This window comes from Vigna unguiculata, chromosome 11 (assembly GCF_004118075.2).
Source record: "Vigna unguiculata cultivar IT97K-499-35 chromosome 11, ASM411807v1, whole genome shotgun sequence".
In the NCBI taxonomy this organism is placed as follows: domain Eukaryota; kingdom Viridiplantae; phylum Streptophyta; class Magnoliopsida; order Fabales; family Fabaceae; genus Vigna; species Vigna unguiculata.
Window position 1 is genome coordinate 25,852,413 of NC_040289.1, and position 18,797 is coordinate 25,871,209.

General features: G+C 33.9%; 1 protein-coding gene across 2 annotated transcripts; it reads left to right on the top strand.

Annotated features, from left to right (window-relative positions):
* Positions 1-1,684: 1,684 nt before the first annotated feature.
* Positions 1,685-6,681, top strand: LOC114168633 (probable alpha,alpha-trehalose-phosphate synthase [UDP-forming] 7). 2 transcript variants are annotated; one of them, XM_028053522.1, is made up of 5 exons: positions 1,685-1,919; positions 2,017-2,082; positions 2,627-4,664; positions 5,220-5,493; positions 6,182-6,681. In XM_028053522.1, exons 3-5 carry the CDS (start codon positions 2,674-2,676, stop codon positions 6,515-6,517), a joined length of 2,601 nt encoding a protein of 866 aa, XP_027909323.1. In that variant the 5' UTR covers positions 1,685-1,919; positions 2,017-2,082; positions 2,627-2,673; the 3' UTR covers positions 6,518-6,681. The 2 variants fall into 2 exon arrangements, with proteins under 2 accessions (XP_027909323.1, XP_027909322.1); XM_028053521.1 differs by having other exon boundaries at positions 1,751-2,082.
* The last annotated feature ends 12,116 nt before the right edge of the window (positions 6,682-18,797 follow it).

Sequence of the window (18,797 nt, forward strand, 5' to 3'; positions counted from 1 at the left end):
CTTTTCAAGTATCTCTCTTAAATATATATTATTACAGTTATATTTTAGTAAATAGTTAATTCAATTCAATAAATAATGATATATTCTATTTTTAAGAGAAAAAAAATTCTTAAAGTTTATTTTTAATTTACTCGAGTTTTTTAATAATTAAAATAAAGTTAATAATAATTTACAAATAATTTTTTATGACTTTCGAAAATTTGTAAATTTTTAATAATTTTATGAAAAATTAATTATAAAATATTTTTTAATTTTTTTAATAAATATAAGTGCAACTAGTAAAAGTCCAATGTTCGATTATCCTGACTGTTATTCAAATTTAAATAAATTTAATAAAACATTTTTATTATTGTACTAAAAATAATATATATTAATATTTATTAGAGTTCTATTTTGTTTGGATAATGGACTAGTTCTTAATAAACCGTTTTGAAGTGGTGGTGGTCAATCCGGCTTTAACTACTATTTTTTATAATGTTTGAATATTTTTGTAATTACACTTTTTTTTTCTTATTTTCAGCTTTTCTGTTATTTTTCCTTGTAATAAATAACTACAAAATCTCTTTACTGCTAAATTTGCTTTCGTTTTAGTTTTTTCGTTATCTTCTTTTTTCCATTCTTTTGAAAGCTAAATAATATTTCTTTTCAAATATGTCTCAAATATAATTAACTTATTTTTAGATTTAGGATATGTCTCAAATCGATTAACATTATTAGTTCTCATCAGATATTAATTATTTATTTTAAAATTAATAAATAAATTAATTTAATCTTTGTCTTTATAGAATGTAAAAATAATACATTCATTGAAAAAAGTGAGATTTTTTAATATACACATTAATTATTATTTTTATTTAGTTGTAAGAACTTAAATGTATAATATAAATAAAGTCCACCAATATTTTTGTTAAATATCACTCTTACATTCTAAAATGATTACGATTTTTAGTTTAAAAATTATAAATTAATTAATTTTTGAAGAAAAAATTAATTACCTCACTATATTATTTATTAAGATAACTTTTTCATTCCGAAAATATAAATTAGTGAACAGCTTTACTATTTATAATACTTCATCTAGTTCAGTGTAAATGTTTTAAATAGTGAAAACTATAAATAATATTCATATTGATAGAAGAATTAGTCTAAAATGTAAGAAACAAAATTAGAATTAAATGATAAACTGATAGAAAGTGAGAATAAAAGTTGAATGATTACGTTAAAGGTTCATGTCATGTATAGTTATTAGTATTTCACTTTTTTCTTCTCTGCGGTGATTTTCCACTTCTCACATTTTTTTCTTGCTTCTGTATTTCCCTTTTTACCCTTGTCCGCGTGGTGGGTGCAACACAGTGACGCGCCAACGTACTGCGAGTACGCGTTAGGTCCGTAGCACGTGCAGAGCGCGTGGTCAATGCTCTCTCCGGGTGTTGCCAGCTGGCATTTCGCTCCACTCACTTCCCAACCCAACCTTATCCAATTTCTTATAAAGTTTCACTAATCTCACCTTGCTCTACACCTTCGCTTCCTCACCGCGACTCCCATTGGCCACGCGTAAGGTAACGCGGCCTCCCATTGGCTTGTCACACCAGCGTGTTGCACGCATGGCGCCACCGTACGCTCCTGTAGATAAGAGGCCACGATTTTGTTGTGCTTAGAAAAATTAAAAGAGAGAGAGACAAATAATATTTTTAAAACTTAAAAAAAACTTGGACATATTTCATTATTTTGCGTTCACCTCAGTTCCTATGAATGTGTATTAATTAATTAATTAAATAGTTAATATTCGGTTTGTGAAATTTTATATTAATTCTGTGAATCTGCGTTTCTATATTTTCACTATAACGCTTTCCTAATTCGTAATTCGTTTCGGGCTGAAAGCAGAAGAAGCAGAAGGAAGAAAGAAAGAGGGAGAAGAGGTAGAGAAAGAGAAAGAGGAGGGAGATCTTGTAAATAAGGAAACCCTAGTTTTTCCTTTTTTGGATTATTTTTCTAAATTTTCCCATTAATTTTCAGTTCCAACCTGCTACTGTTGCCAATAAGGAATCTCTTCTTCTCTTGTCATTGCTTCAATCGAACAAGGTCTGCTATCATTTCAATTCCCCCTTTTCTCAATTTTCATGTGTTGTTCCCTTTTCTGTTCTTGACAATAAAAGGGGCGTCTTTTTTGTTTTTCTGTTTGGTTCTTTAATCGGGTAGGATTTTCGTCGATCCCTTTGTGTCGGAAAATCGCTTAAGTTTTGTTGGAATAATGGGGTTTTTTTAATTTTGTTGGAAACCCTTGTAAAGGGTGTCTGTTCCTGTGCTCAATGTGATGTAACCTATGTTGGCGGTCAAGAATTTGGGGCTTTTGCATAGTATCTAAGATTGGAATATGTGTTCCGGAATTACCATGTGCGTGTGTGTGATGTGTCTGCATTTTGGTATAGTGGTAACTATTTGCCACCAGGAAACTATGTATGTGTTGTTGTACAGTTCGTTATTTTTCACTTAATGAATCCAGTTCTCACGTGTTGATGTATGAGAATGCGTGTGTGTGTGTGTTTTAAGGCTATGTGTTAGGTTGTTCTTGTGCCTTCAATGATTAATGGGTTTTTGTTTGCTGTTGTTTTCTTTGATTTTGCAGAGTGAAGGAGTTTTGTGGAATTGGGTATTATTTAGGAAGGCGCAAAGATGATGTCCAGATCGTATACAAATCTTTTAGATTTGGCCTCTGGGAATTTCCCGGCAATGGGGAGGGAGACTAGGGAAAGGAGGCGGATGCCGAGGGTTATGAGTGTTCCAGGGTTTCTCACTGAGGTAGATGATGATCAGGCAGTTAGTGTTTCCTCTGATAACCCGTCGACAATTACTACGGATAGAATGATCATTGTGGCTAACCAGTTACCATTGAAGGCAAAGCGAAGAGAGGACAACAAAGGGTGGTCTTTCAGTTGGAATGAAGATTCGTTACTTTTACAGCTTAAGGATGGACTTCCGGATGATATGGAAGTTCTTTATGTTGGTTCCTTACGCGTTGATATTGATCCAGCAGAACAGGATGACGTGTCTCAGAATTTGTTGGATAAATTCAAATGTGTTCCGACTTTTTTACCTGCTGACGTTTTGGCAAAATTTTATGATGGTTTTTGTAAAAGGCAATTATGGCCCCTTTTTCATTACATGCTACCATTTTCAACAGACAAAAGCCATCGATTTGATCGCACTTTGTGGGAAGCTTATGTGCTAGCAAACAAGCTATTTTTTCAGAAGGTAGTTGAAATAATAAACCCTGAGGATGATTACATTTGGATTCATGATTACCATTTGATGGTGCTGCCAACTTTTATAAGAAGGCGTTTTAACAGGGTTAAAATGGGATTTTTCCTGCATAGCCCCTTTCCATCTTCAGAGATTTACAGGACTCTTCCTGTAAGGGAAGAGATACTGAAAGCTTTGCTGAACTCTGATATCATCGGATTCCATACCTTTGACTATGCTCGTCATTTCCTTTCCTGCTGCAGTCGTATGTTGGGTCTGGAGTATCAGTCTAAGAGGGGTTATTTAGGATTGGAGTATTATGGAAGGACAATCAGTATTAAGATTATGCCTGTTGGGATTCACATGGGTCGGATTGATTCAGTCATGAGAATGGCAGTTGAGGAGACCACGGTTAAGGAGCTCAAACATAAATTCCAAGGGAAAACCATCTTACTTGGTGTTGATGACATGGACATTTTTAAAGGCATAAATTTGAAGATTTTGGCGATGGAGCAGATGCTCAGACAGCATCCCAAATGGCAAGGAAGAGCTGTTCTGGTCCAAATAGTTAATCCTGCTAGAGGGAAAGGGATACATCTGGAAGAGATACATGCTGAAATACAAGAAAGCTGCACCAGGATCAACAGAGTGTTTGGGCGGCCTGGTTATGAACCTATTGTTTTTATAGATAGAGCAGTATCTATTGCTGAAAAAATTGCCTATTACAGCATTGCTGAGTGTGTTATTGTCACAGCTGTAAGGGATGGAATGAACCTAACTCCTTATGAATATATTGCTTGTAGACAGGGAATATCTGATTCTGAATCATGTTCCAATGCCAGTGACCCAAAGAAGAGTATGCTGGTGATATCAGAATTTATTGGGTGTTCTCCATCACTTAGTGGGGCAATCCGTGTCAATCCATGGAATGTTGAAGCAACTTCAGAGGCAATGAATGAGGCCATCTCAATGAGTGATGGGGAGAAACAGTTGCGGCATGAGAAGCATTACCGGTATGTCAGCACCCATGATGTGGCTTACTGGTCACGTAGTTTTTTGCAAGACATGGAGCGGGCTTGCACAGATCTTCTAAGGAAGAGATGTTGGGGAATAGGTCTTAGCTTTGGATTTAGAGTTGTGGCACTTGATCCTAATTTTAAAAAGCTCTCAATTGATGCTATGGTCTCAGCTTACAAGAGGTCAAAGAGTAGGGCAATTTTGTTGGACTATGATGGTACTGTGATGCCGCAGAACTCCATTAACAAGAGTCCAAGCAAGGAGGTCTTGTCTATTATGGAATCACTTAGTGCAGACCCAAAAAATATTGTTTTCATTGTTAGTGGAAGGGGGAGAGAGAGCTTAAGTGAGTGGTTTACTCCCTGCAAAAAACTTGGAATTGCTGCAGAACATGGGTACTTCTTGAGGTCTGCTCTCTCTCTCTCTCTCTCTCTCTGTCTGAAATGTCAGCTATTTCTCTGTTTTGCTTCATATTAACTCTCCAGAGATTGGTTATTGTACTTTTCATATGAAACATATCTTAGAAATCTTCATCATACAATGTATGCTGTAGAGTTGTAAAGTGCCATTTTTTGTCTGAATAAATCAGGTTACTGTAATTTTGTTTTATTCTCAGGTTGACCAAGGCCCATTAAGCAAGGGTCAAAGTGTTTCCAAAGTCTAATTTAACAGATACAATATAATATTACAACATATTTATATTGGGTTTTCCAAGTATTGTTAGTAAGTCACACTATGTAGTTCAAATTGTTGCTGAGAACATATTTGCTTCTGACAAGCCATGCCTGGAAGAAATTCCCGTCGAGTGGTATTTTGTTTCTGAAAATGTTTCTCACAAAATTTCTGCACTTAACTAACATATAGATTCTCATCTTTCTTGATTTTAAGTCCTTAAATTCTGTCCTGCATTTTCTGATTTGGTAACATGGCAATTTCTATACTAAACAAGTTGTTTTATTCAGATGGGGCCACAATGGAGAATGGGAAATTTGTGGTAAGTCCTCCGACTTTGGATGGATGCAGATAGCTGAACCTGTGATGAAACTATATACTGAGGCAACTGATGGCTCCTCAATTGAAAGAAAAGAAAGTGCTTTAGTCTGGCAGTACCGTGATGCAGACCTTGGTTTTGGATCTTCTCAGGCTAAGGAAATGTTAGATCATCTAGAAAGTGTTTTGGCCAATGAGCCTGTTGCCGTGAAGAGTGGCCAGTTTATTGTTGAAGTAAAACCACAGGTATATATACTTTCTTTGAGAAGAAAATGAGCCTTTTCAGAATCTCCTTTCTAAAATGCTACTTTCCTGAGTTTGGATATTTGAGTTGTATCATGCCCTAAAAAGTAATGTGCTGCATTAAATTTGTTTGTTTTGCTTTCATATTTTTTGTTGGCACTAGGAAAAAACCTGTTGATTTGGCATGTGAAGTAGGAGTCAACCTTAAGATTTTGTCTTGTTAAATACGGTTTGTGTGAAATGCTGAAAGCTCATTAAGACTTCTGCAATAGTATCATTAGTATTACCTGTGCCATTAATTGTTAAAAAGAAGTGGTAAATAAATAGTTATTGGAACCGAAGGAGGGAATGTTGACGAAGAACTTTCCCTCCGCTGGACTTTAGATAGAACCTGGTCCATGTCTTTCCAAATCTCACATATTCTCTTTCATATTTCTGATATTCTGTTTTGACAAGACCCCTTTTTTTGGAAACAATTGATGCTTCTGAAAGGGTTTTCAGTGGTTAAAATTTCAACTGGAATATTGAATTCGTCGGTTGTGTATAGCAAGCATAGCAGCTGGTGGTTTTTATGTAATCTTTTGCCATGAACTTACAAATGATTTGATATTTGCTTAAACAGTTGTGCCACCCTTGGTTAGGGGAAATGACAGTGATTCATCTGATTCCATTTGGGTGTTTGTGTTTGCAGGATGTGAGCAAAGGTTTGGTGGCCGAAAGGATATTTTCGTCAATGGACGGTAAAGGCAAGCAGGCTGACTTTGTGCTGTGTGTTGGTGATGACAGATCAGATGAGGACATGTTTGAAATAGTTAGTAGTGCAATCTCAAGGAATATTCTTGCCCCCAATGCTTCTGTCTTTGCTTGCACGGTTGGACAAAAGCCAAGCAAAGCAAAGTATTATCTGGATGATACAACCGAGGTAACAAGCATGCTAGAATCTTTGGCCGAAGAATCAGATTCTTCACCCTGCATACAAGAAACTGTGGATTCCTCTCGGAGGCAAGTTCAGGTTTCTCTGATTTAGATGATCATGATTTTTTTTTTTTTTTCAATTGGGATGTAATATTCGTGGTGACATTTGGGGCGTTTGCAGAGTATGTTTTCATAATTTTTTTCTTTCTTTTGCTTTTCTTTCTTCTATTATATATTACATATATTTTTGGGAGAATCCCGTCATTATTTTCTGTTCCCGTTATTCATAACTTTGGTTGGTTGTGGTGTAGCAGCAGACAAATATGTTAGTTTGGTTTTTATGTCCTACAACAAAGGAAGAAAATAGTGGAATTCTTGCTTTCCAAAATTAGATTTTGATTTCTCAGAACACAGTTTATAAAGAGATGTTCCTAAAATTAAACCAGTTATACCAGAAGCGTGGAATATAGTAAGTAGTATGAGTTATTTTTTATTCAATTTTAGTGCCATTTAGAAAATTTGAATAAAAATCAACTTGGACTTCTATTATAAGAAATATTATGCAAAGGTATTTTGTTAGTCACATGATCTAAAACTCAATTTCAACCTTTTACGGCTGGAGTAATGAAGTATGACAGAACTTTGACGAACATTAAATTCCTGGGAATATTGGTACAGGAAAATTCTTCAAAAGAATTTTGAACAGCCTAAAATTCGGTGGCAGCATTAAATTGTCTATCCACTTTAACAATTTGTAGGAATATATCCACAGGATGATGAAGGAGTGGGTGTATCTACTTTCATTTAATTGTGGATAGGATTTTTATGCACCTGGTTTTTCCAAGTTTCATAAGGTGTAAAGTGAAAAATCTCGTTTAATAAGAGAAAGTAAAGATTATTGATTATGTTCGTCTTGTGACGATTTAAAGTTTTTTCACACACAATACCAAAGATTCAGTAAAATTATTTTTCCATGGAACATATGCAAACGTATTAAAAATTAGGAAGTAAAAAAAAATATTTACTTAAAAAGTTGAAAAGTCTTTTTCTATATCCTTTGGATACTAAACATTTCTTTATCAAAATACACAAATCTTCAGCCTAAAATTCTCATTCTATGCTTTAATCCTGTAAAATTCTTTCTAAAATATCATAATGTCACCATTTTTTGAAATTTCTAATTTACTCATGTCGGAATAATGAAATATGTTAAGTGTACTAAGCAGGACTTTAGTAGGGAGTGGAGTGTTGAGTTATTTTTAATTATTGTACCGAACAGGACGGTCTCTTTACTTTCCATCTTCTTATTATATCAGCTCTTAATCAATATAAATAGATGAACATGAGAAGGATCTTTCAAGTCTTCCAAAAATAGATTTCTCTGTTTTAATCTTAAGTTGGTATCATAATGGGTCCATCCAACACTAGTTTCTTTCTTGTCTTGTCCACAACCATCGATTACAGCTATTTACGACTGTCCACCATTAGTCATTGATGTCTATGATTGTCTAGCTCGATTCATCACTATCTGAAGCTACTCACTGTTTTTTTAATTGTCTAACATTGTCAACCATTGTTCTCTACTGTTTTCCCGTTGTTCGCCACTATTTATCGTCGTCTGTCGTCGGCCACCGTCATAGTTTTGTCTAGCAACCACCATATTTGGAGCGCCGCTCCGAGCGATAGCTACCCCCGATGACGAAACCAAATTCCGGTCCATGCGCCACCACGTGCCTCGTCTCTGCTCACTACGAATAGGCATGTGCCACACACTGCCATCTATTGCTCGAAACGTCACTCTGCCACCTCCATTGTTGTCGTCGGGGCCTTTTGTCTCTATTTTGACCCTTGAAACTCCATTTTTATGAAGTCCAGAAGCCACACTTGCAGAAGTCTCCCTAGGGCATTTACAAGTCCTAATTGTTTTTAGTTTCTTTTGTCCCCTTGATCTGAAATGGCCATTGGAAGTGCTTGAAGTGATATTTCATTCTCTAGAAGCCTTTGCATTACTTCTGATAAACTAAATGACCAAAATTATCTATCTTGGTTCGTTGTCGTCAAAATGTGGTTTCTTGGTCAAGATCATCACGACCACCTTGAGAAAGATGGAAGCCATGTACATACTGAAAAAGTTAAATAATGAAAACAGGCAGATTTCCTGTTGTGTGCTCTATTGTGGCAATTGGTGGAACCAAGACTTTTGATGTCCCTCCAACCCTTCAAAACATGTCACTCTTTTCGGAAAAGGGCTCAGAACATCTATGTTAATGATATCCAACGCCTCTATGATTCAACAAACAAGCTTGCATCTCTAAAAATGACCAACCAAGATATGGTCTACTTCATGAATGAAGCCCAATCAGCTGTGGAAGAACTGAGAATGTTCTTGGAAGTCAACTCTTTAGATGAAATAAAGAAGAAACTTGACAAGTATTATATGGTGATGATCTTTTGTGCTATACATCCAGACTTTAATTGTATCAGCGATCAACTTTTGACCACTCATGAGGTCCATTCCATGGATACCTTGATCACATGCTTGATTCGTGTCCCAATACCTCAAACTCATGAGCTCTTGCTCTAGTGGAACCTTCTATCATGGTATCCAGTCGAGGAAGAGGAGAGCGTGTCACTAGAGGAGAAGGACATGGAGGTCGAGGACGTCCTCAATGCACCTACTTTAAGAGAATTGATCACACTCACTCCTTGCATGGTTTTCTTTCCAAAATCACCAATGTCTCGAAGGCTGAAACTGTCACTCCAAGTTCATTGAGGATGAATACCGACGGTACATCTGATTGAAGTATAATAGCTTGGCACAGACTTCTCAAAATCCAAGCACATTAGTCGCTTGCATTTCTCAATCTGTGGAGGGTCACAATTCATGGGTAATTGACTATGGTGCTTCTGATCACATATCTGGTAATACTTATTTGTTCTCAACCATTTCCTTTCAAGAAAAACTAGATTTTAACCTTTCAAATGGATCTAGAACTTCCTCAAAGGGAGTTAACCAAGTTTCCTTGTCTCCCTCCTTAAACCTAAATTTTTTCCTTTTTGTTCCTAATTGTCCTTTCAATTTAATTTCCTTCAATCAACTAACCAAAACCTTAAATTGTTCAATAACCTGTGATAACAAATCTTTTGTTATACAAGAGTGTGGTTCGGGAAGAAAAATTGAAGAAGGATATGAAACTTGAGGATTATACCTTCTTGGATCTCGTCCACGTATGTCTTGTGTTGTTGCTCCTAATCCTAAAATGTTATATGATTGGCTTGGCCATCCTCATTTGTCAAAATTAACAAAAAAATGTGTCTTGACCTTAGTGGTCTCCAGACCTTAAAATGTGAATCATGTTAACTAGAAAAACATGTTAGATCTACCTTTCCAAAAGGGTCTCAATCAAGGTGTAATTCAAAGTTTCTCTATTATCCATTCTGATATCTTAGGCTATTCATGCCTTCAAAAATGGTATCAATGTTACTCTCTTGAAACCAAGAAGTACTGCATGTCTGCCAATGTCACCCTTTTTTAACATGACCCTTACTTTTCTCCATCTATTCAAGATGTTCCTATCATACAACAAGTCTTTCCCATTCCAGTGGTTGAGTCCGATTTTTCCAATGTCTATCGATCCTAGCCGTGATCCAAGTCCTCCGGCACCATTATCCCCCACATTGATATTCTCCAACACAAGACCCTGATGGATAGTCCAGTTATCTAAGATAATGGTGAATCCTCGACTTTAGATTCTTCTCCATCACTGTTTCATACCATGTTACTCGGTGAAGGTGATTCAGGATGGAGAATTGCTCTTAGAAAAGGTAATTGTTCCACTCGAAACCCATATCCCGTTATTATTTTCTTAGCTATCATAGATTGTCGTCTTCCTATTGTTCCCTTTTATCCTCAGTATCTTCTACTGTCATTTCCAAAATTGAGAAAGAAGCACTTGATCATCCTAGATGACGACAAGCCATGATTGCAGAAATGTAGGCTCTTGACCATAATAATACTTGGAAGCTCGTACCCTTTCCATCAGGTAAAAAGGTCATTGGTTGTCGATGGGTGTACCCAATTAAAGTCAACCTTGATGGTGAAGTTGACTGGCTCAAAGCCCGCTTAGTTGCAAAAGGGTACACTCAGGTTTATGGCCATTAATATTATGACACTTTTTCTCCCGTAGCCAAGATGACAACTATTTGTCTCTTCTTCGTAATGGCTGTAATTCGTCACTAACCATTTCATCAATCGGATATCAAAAATTTCTTCCTACATGGTAGTCTTGAGGAAGAAGTTTACATGGAGCAACCTCCTAGGTTTGTTGCTCAGGGGGAGTATGGTATGGTATGCAAATTGCAACGCTCTCTATAAGGCCTCAAGCAATCACCACGAGCTTGGTTTGAAAAATTCAGCTCCATTGTTCAAAAATTTGGGCTAAGATGTAGTGAAGCAAATTATTCAGTCTTTTACTATCATACATCACTCGGTAAATGTGTTTACTTAATAGTATATGTTGATTATATAGTCATTACAGGAAATGATACAATTGAAATATCTCAACTGAAGGAGTACTTATGTAGACATTTTGAAACCAATGATCTAGGAAGCCTCAAATACTTTTTGGGCATGGAAGTAGCTCAATCAAAAGATGGAGTTGTAATCTCTCAGAGGAGGTATGCTCTCGATATATTACAAGAAACATGTCTGATTGATTGTAGACTTGTAGATAGTCCTATGGACCCAAATCAGAAATTAACGATAGAATAAGGTGAATTATTCTCTGATCTAGAGATACAGGAAGGTTAGTTGGAAAATTGATTTATCTCACTATTACAAGGCATGATCTATCTTTTGCAATTGAAGTGGTTAGTCAGTTCATGTAGGTTCCATGTGTTGGCCAATGAAAGGCTATCATTCGCATTCTAAGGTACCTCAAAAAGACTCACGAGCAAGGATTGTTATATGAAGATAGAGGAAGCATATTCAAGTCTTTGGGTACTATGATGTAGATTGGGCAGGTTCGCTTGTTGACAGATGATCCACTATTGGATATTGTGTTTTCTTGGGAGGAAACATTATTTCATAGAAAAGTAGGAAACAAAATGTAGTGGCCCGATTCATAGTTGAAGTTGAATATAGGAAAATGTCGTCACTAACTTCTGAGCCTATATGGGTGAAGCAGTTCATTCAAGAGCTTAATTTTTGCGAAATCCAGACTATGAATGTATTGCAATAATCAAGTTGCTCTTCACATTACATAAAATCTAGTGTTTTACGAGAGAATTAAACATATAGAAATTGATTGTCATTTTGATCGTGAAAAGTTGTTGACAAAAGAAATATCTACCGAGTTTGTTGGATCAAATGACCAACTCGCAGATGTATTCACCAAGTCCTTAAGGGGACCCCGAATTAAGTTTATTTGTTCCAAGCTTGGTACATACAATTTGTATACTCCAGCTTGAAGGGGAATGTTGAGTTATCTCTAATTATTGTACCTAGTATTCTATGACAGTCTCTTGACTTTCCATCTCCCTATTGTATCAACTCTTAATCAATATAAATAAATGAACATGAGAAGGACTTTTCAAGCCTTCTGAAAATATATTTCCCTATTTTAATCTTAAGTATCCCCAAAGGTATAATTTCTTAAAAATTAATATTTAGTAGTTTGTAGCGTATTTGATAATAACTTGTTAGTTTGTGTGCGTGTGCGGGGTGGGTAGGGTAGGGGGATAATAGATGCAATATGTAGTCTAGATTTCATAAAAGCATATGTAAAGGATACACTTTATCATTACTTCTCTCTTTATTTTTTAGATGTTAGCATCTATTACACTATCTTCATATAAAATAATTGTTTTAGGATTTTTTTTGATTTGTCTAACATCCAAATATAGTAGTTACATTAAAGATAATTAAGTAGTTTATAAACACATAAACATATAGTATAAATATTAGTTTATATTTCTCCAAAAAGTAAAATATTTCGATACAAAATATGCATAAAATCCTTTAGAGGAATATAAACTCTAACATTTATATACATATACAAAATTATCTACATACTACTAAGCCTTCTCAACTACTCACTAATGCGAACTCCTACTGCAAATCCTTTGCTCTCATGTAACACACAATCATACTGATAAAAACAAACAATCACAAAATCATGGTAAGGGCAACTTTGAGTGTAACATCCCTACTTTTAATAAATTATATTATTTACTTTATCTTTACTCTAAATATAAGAGTTAGAAAATCATGCGTTTTATTAGCGTTTTGTATTATATCTAGATATAGTTTGAACATTGAGAAAGAAATTAAGTAGATTTTAAGAAACATTAAGAATAAGTAAAATAAAAATAATAATAAATGAATCTTCTAATGTTAAATCTAAGAGATAAGAAAGAAAAATAAATAAATTAAGTAAAAAGAAGAAAATATGAATACAGGAACCTGAGAATAAGAAGTGATAAGATTGCATTTAATGCATGCAATTATCACTTTGAACCTAAGTATGTGTGAATGTGATAGGAAAGAGAAAAAGAAATGAGGAAAGGGTGATTACATAAGGGAAAAAAAAGGAAAGCATGAAGATTATCTCTTCATTAATAAAGAGAATCTTTGCATTAATGAAATTGCACATGGTTTGGTTATAAAAGGATGAAATGAAAGAGAAAAATGTAGAAAGAATTAAAGGAAATGTGAGTTAAGTGAGACAGAAAGAAGGGAAGAGAGAGAAAGAGAGAAATAAATAGAGAGAAAAAGTTAGAGCAAAATATTTGAAAAAGGTCTCGGTCTTCTAGAAGTATTACTATTGTGTCCCTCCAACTAATCAAGTAAGGAGGAATGAGGTTAAGCTCTTTTTATATTAATCTTGATAAACTCATGGGTTTTATATTAATCTTTTATTTATTTTGACACATATATTATTCTATTTACTTCCATTTAACTTATTTTCATTTATTATCCTCTTATATTTATTTTATTTAATCTTCAGTTATGCACTAGTCATATTTATTTATTTTATTTAATCTTCAATTATGCACTGGTCCTGTTTATTTATTTTATTTTATTTATCTCCAGTTATGCGCTGGTACTGTTTATTTATTTTATTTAATTTATCTCCAATTATGCACTGGTTCTATTTATTTATTTTATTTAATTTATATTCATTTATACACTGGTCCTATTTATTTATTTTATTTTATTTATCTCCAGTTATGCACTGGTCCTATTTATTTATTTTATTTAATTTATCTCAAGTTATGCATTGGTCTTGTTTATTTATTTTATTTAATCTCTAGTTATGCACGCGTCCTTATTATTTATTTTATTTAATCTCCAGTTATGCACTAGTCTTGTTTATTTATTTTATTTAATCTCTAGTTATGCACTGATCCTGTTTATATATTTTATTTAATTTATTTCCAGTTATGCACTAGTCATATTTATTTATATTATTTAATCTCCAGTTATGCACTGATGGTCCTACTTATTTATTTTATTTAATCTCCAGTTATGCACTGATCCTATTTATTTATTTATTTTATTTAATCTCCTATTATGCACTAGTCCTATTTATTTATTTCATTTATAGTTATGAACCAGTCCTTTTTATTTATTTCATTTAATATATCTCCAGTTACGCATTGGTTCTGTTTAATTTATATTTTTATTATTATATTTATTTATAACATTCTAATCCTTATCTAATTATTTATTTAAAGTTCTTGCTTTGATTCTTATTTTATCATTATTTTATAATAAAAAAAATAAATGAATGTAAAGTAAAAGTAAATATTATTTTATTCAGTGAGCTTGGATAGAAGAAAATTACATGAACATTTTATTAAATTTTATATTCTTTGAGTATAGTTTATACAATGACATGATTAGATAGTCATTACATTTTATGACCTTTGAAAATATCAAAAAGTGTGTCAATTAAGTCTAGTTTCAATAAGTTGATATTAAACTAGTGTAAGAGTGTTTTTATTTTGGAAGTCACAGTTTGGTACACTACGGGATGAAAGGCAGGGACCATGGTGGGGTCTAAGGAAGTTTTACCAAGTAGGTGAATATCTAGATAGTTCAGAATAGCGCACTAGACTAGGATATTCATAGGTCAAACTTGGGACTACTCGATACCTGCTCGACATCGCCAAGGTTAGGTAGTGAGTATATATCTGTTTTATGGGTTTATAAATGGCTAATATTCTCGAGAAAGAAATAATTATGATTGTACCAATGTTTTATGAGAAATACTCAACTACCTAATCACTTTCCAAAGTAACTTTTGATGTTCATAATGGATCATCAAAAGTGGAATATAGATCCATATGTTTGGTAAAACAAGATCAAGTTTGGTGGTTTTAGGTCCAATTATGTGCCCCCAGTGTCTGTATTATTTGTTGAGTTTATTAAGATTGATATTTAAGGCTTATAAAGACCTCACTCCTTTCAAATTTTTCTTTCATATGTACCTATTGCATGTGTAGAAGGGGAACTTGCTCAATGATAGTTGTTCGGGATATTATTGGTGGATCTTCTGAAGATTTATTCGTGGATAAATTATATTAATATCTTGATAAAATATTAAAAATATACACAATCTTATATTCTGATGTAAAACTCTTAATATTATACAAATAGATATTTTTGTAATATTTCATGGACAATTACAGAGATGTAAACTATATATATATATATATAGATATATATATATATATATATATATATATAATTATATATATATATATAGATATATATATTATATATTATATATATATATTATATATATATATATATATATATATATATATATATATAATATTATATATATATATATTATATATATATATATATATATATATATATATATATGTATATATATGTATATATATACATATATATACATATATACATATATATATATATATACATATATATATATATATATATATATATATATATATATAGATATATAGATATATATATATATATATATATATATATATATATATATATGTATGTATGTATGTATGTATGTATGTATGTATGTATGTATATATATATATATATATATATATATATATATATATATGAATATGAAGCTATGTTATTATTGGTATCCTTTCAAGAAAAATCTTATTGTAAAAAAAAAGTAATTCCATCTTTTTGTCAAATAATAATTATTTAATATAGTAGTCGGGGTGTTACATTGAGCATTGGGGCGACGACATCCTTAGTGTCCTCTATAGTGGCTTTGGTGCTTTCGAGTACATAAAATATGTTTGGGACCTACTATAACGACAATTTAACAAGTCATGCTCAATGATCAACGTGGTACCAGTCGAGGAGGCACAACAACTACATATTTATTTTCTCATTTTCCATTTAATTATAGAGAATATGATATGTGAAAAAATTTTCAAAGATGGGGACATGTCTCTAAAGTTTTCATAGTAAGGAGACTTGACATGAGAGGTAGTAGATTTTGGTTTGTAAGATTCTATGGTGTAACTAATGCTCAGAGACTCCAACAAGAACTTGACTTATCAGAATTGGCTTCTTTAAGTTGCATGTGAACAAACCAAGGTTCAAGAGGAAAGAAAGAGAACAGCCCGTCCATAGAAAAATGGAAGTTGCGACTCTCAAGGTTATTAAAATAAAGGTTGTATAGAGGAAGAAATCGCATCAACAAACATATGCCCAGGCAGTTAAAGGTTCAACTCAAAACATGAATGTATTGTAATGATGGAAAGGCATTCAATTTCAGGTGAGTGAAGTTGATAAGCAGTGGCTAATTGATAATGTAGATTTTTGTTCATCTAGGCCAAGTTACCTTTTTGCTTGAGGACAAGCAAGGTTTTAAGTTTGGGGGAGTTGATAATATAGATTTTTACCATTATCTTGGCTATCTTTTGCTAACAAAATCAACTCCTCTTGAGCTTTTAACCCACTTAATCCTCACTTTTACTTTGCTTTTGTGAATAAATACAATATAGGTCACATAGATCTAATTATACCACTAATCCCCATTTTTGTGACCAATTTAATGATAGGAAGCTTTTGTCTCAAGCCAAAGAAGTTGTCAACCAAAGAAGAAAGAAGAAAAAAGGCAAAATTGAAGATACGAATAAAGCAGAATTCAAGGCTGAGCGTCAGAAATCAAGGTTGAGCTCCATTCCTCTCGCATTTCCTAGCGCTCAATGTCAGAATTTAAGGCTGAACGTCATTCTTCTCGCATTTTTGGGTGTTGAGCGCCAGAAGCCAGCGTTGAACACTGATTGGCTCGCATTTTTTGGACGTTGTGCGATGCGGGGACGACGCTGAGCGACACTTGTGCTGATGTGACAAAATTTAACCTATTTCTTCTGGATTCTCGAGGGGAAACCATCTTTGGCAGTAGGAGGCGCGAGCAAACTCATTTTGGAGAGCTTGGAGGTGTGTTAGGGCTTGTGGTAATAGCTCATTCTTCCTCTTTATATCTCTTTGTCTTTCATTTCTTCCATTTGCAAGCTTGAGCTTTCCATGACAATGGAGAGCAAAACCCATTTTTGTTAGGGTTAGATGTAGCCACTGCACTCTTATGTAATTGCAATGCTTTGAATATATAAATGCCTCTTTCACTTAATGCTTGCATTGATTAAGCCATCCATTGCATGATATTTGGTTAATTGGGTGTGGAAATATCTTTTGAAACCTTGATTTGGAACAAGAAAACTCAATGGGGCTTGTATATAGGAATGGAGCTTGACCCATTGGTTGTCTTAAACCCTAGTGCATAAAGCAAATTTGCTTATTAAGAGTTCAAGGGATTGATTCTTAATAAGGAAATTTAGGCTCAATCCGTTAAGGAATTAGGGTTTGAGTAGAATTATGGGTTGGCATTAGCATATTAATGTAGAGGATGTAAAATTGTAGTTGCTTGAGAGCATAGTTGGTGAATTCTAACCCCGACAATATCAATTAATATAATTTCTAATCTTTTGCATTCACTAAGTGCCTCTAACTTCCAAAGTTCAATTTTACTTGTTTATGAAATATTTACTTTCTTGCACATAAAAACCCAAATTATGGATTTATTGATTAGTTTAAATTAGTCATTAATTATGCAATTATTTAGTATACACGAGTCTCTTAGGAAACGATATCACAGTCTTACCGATTACTACTTGTGCGACCTGGTACACTTGCCGGAGTCTTAACAAGTTTTTTGCGCCGTTTCCAGGGACCCGCATCTAATACTAGACTATTGTGTGATTTTTGACTTATTTAGACTTAGTTCTTTTGTTCATATTTACTGTTTTTTATTTACTTATATACGCACATTATTTGGGCTAACTTGTAATTCAAGCTTGCTTTTGTTGTTGTTCTATAGTTTATGTAGGGTAGGATCCGTACAAGGAGGACTGTATCTTCAGAACCACTCCTTACCGATCTTGAGATAGAGAAAACTGCCCGTAGAAACAATAGTGCCACAAGGAGAAGATGAGCTCAAGCACAACAAGTTGCCCATCACTCTTCTGCTTCAGACACTCTTTTGTCTACTTCTCAGAATCTTGATTCTTTTCCAGAAGAAGAAATGGCTGAAAACCCTAATAGTAATGGTAGAGGTCGTGAAAGACGCACTTTGGAAGACTATGTTGCGTTCACAGGGACCATTAATTTCAACAGTAATATGGAGATGAAGCCAGCTCTAATCCACTTGGTGCAAAGTAATCAATTTAATGGATTGGTTCATGAGAATCCATACACGCATCTGGCCACCTTCTTAAAGATATGTAATACAGTGAAAATCCATCAAGTGCCTAATGAAGCCATTCGCCTGAGTCTATTCCCTTTCTCTTTGGCGGGAAATGCCAAAGTTTGGCTAAACTCTTTCCCCGAAAACAGTCTCACTAGCTGGGAGGATGTGGTTGCCAAATTCTTGAGTAAGTATTTCCCTCAATCCAAGATTAACAAAGGCAAACAAGAAATCTCTACTCCAGCAAGACATGGATGAGTCCTTGGGGTAAGCATGGGACAGGTTCAAGGGATTGCTCAGAAAAACTCCCATTCATGGATTTGATGAACCTACACAACTTACTCTTTTTTTAGCAAGGCTTAAATTCCAGTCAAAACCGAACTAAGAAAAAACACTGAAAGAGAAGATAGAGGTAGGGGAAGCTGATTTTTTTCTTTATATTCTTGATGATTAACATAGAAAAGTATAGAGCATGCATGTAACAGTGGTATGAAGATGTGTGTTGTTATGGGTGATTTACGTTTTTTTTCGTTTCTACCATTCACGTTCGTACGCTATGGGTTTCCAGTGCCTTTTCTTTGTTTTCAATAAATTGCTATAGCACTTGTTGTGATGATGTATGGGATGTGTTGT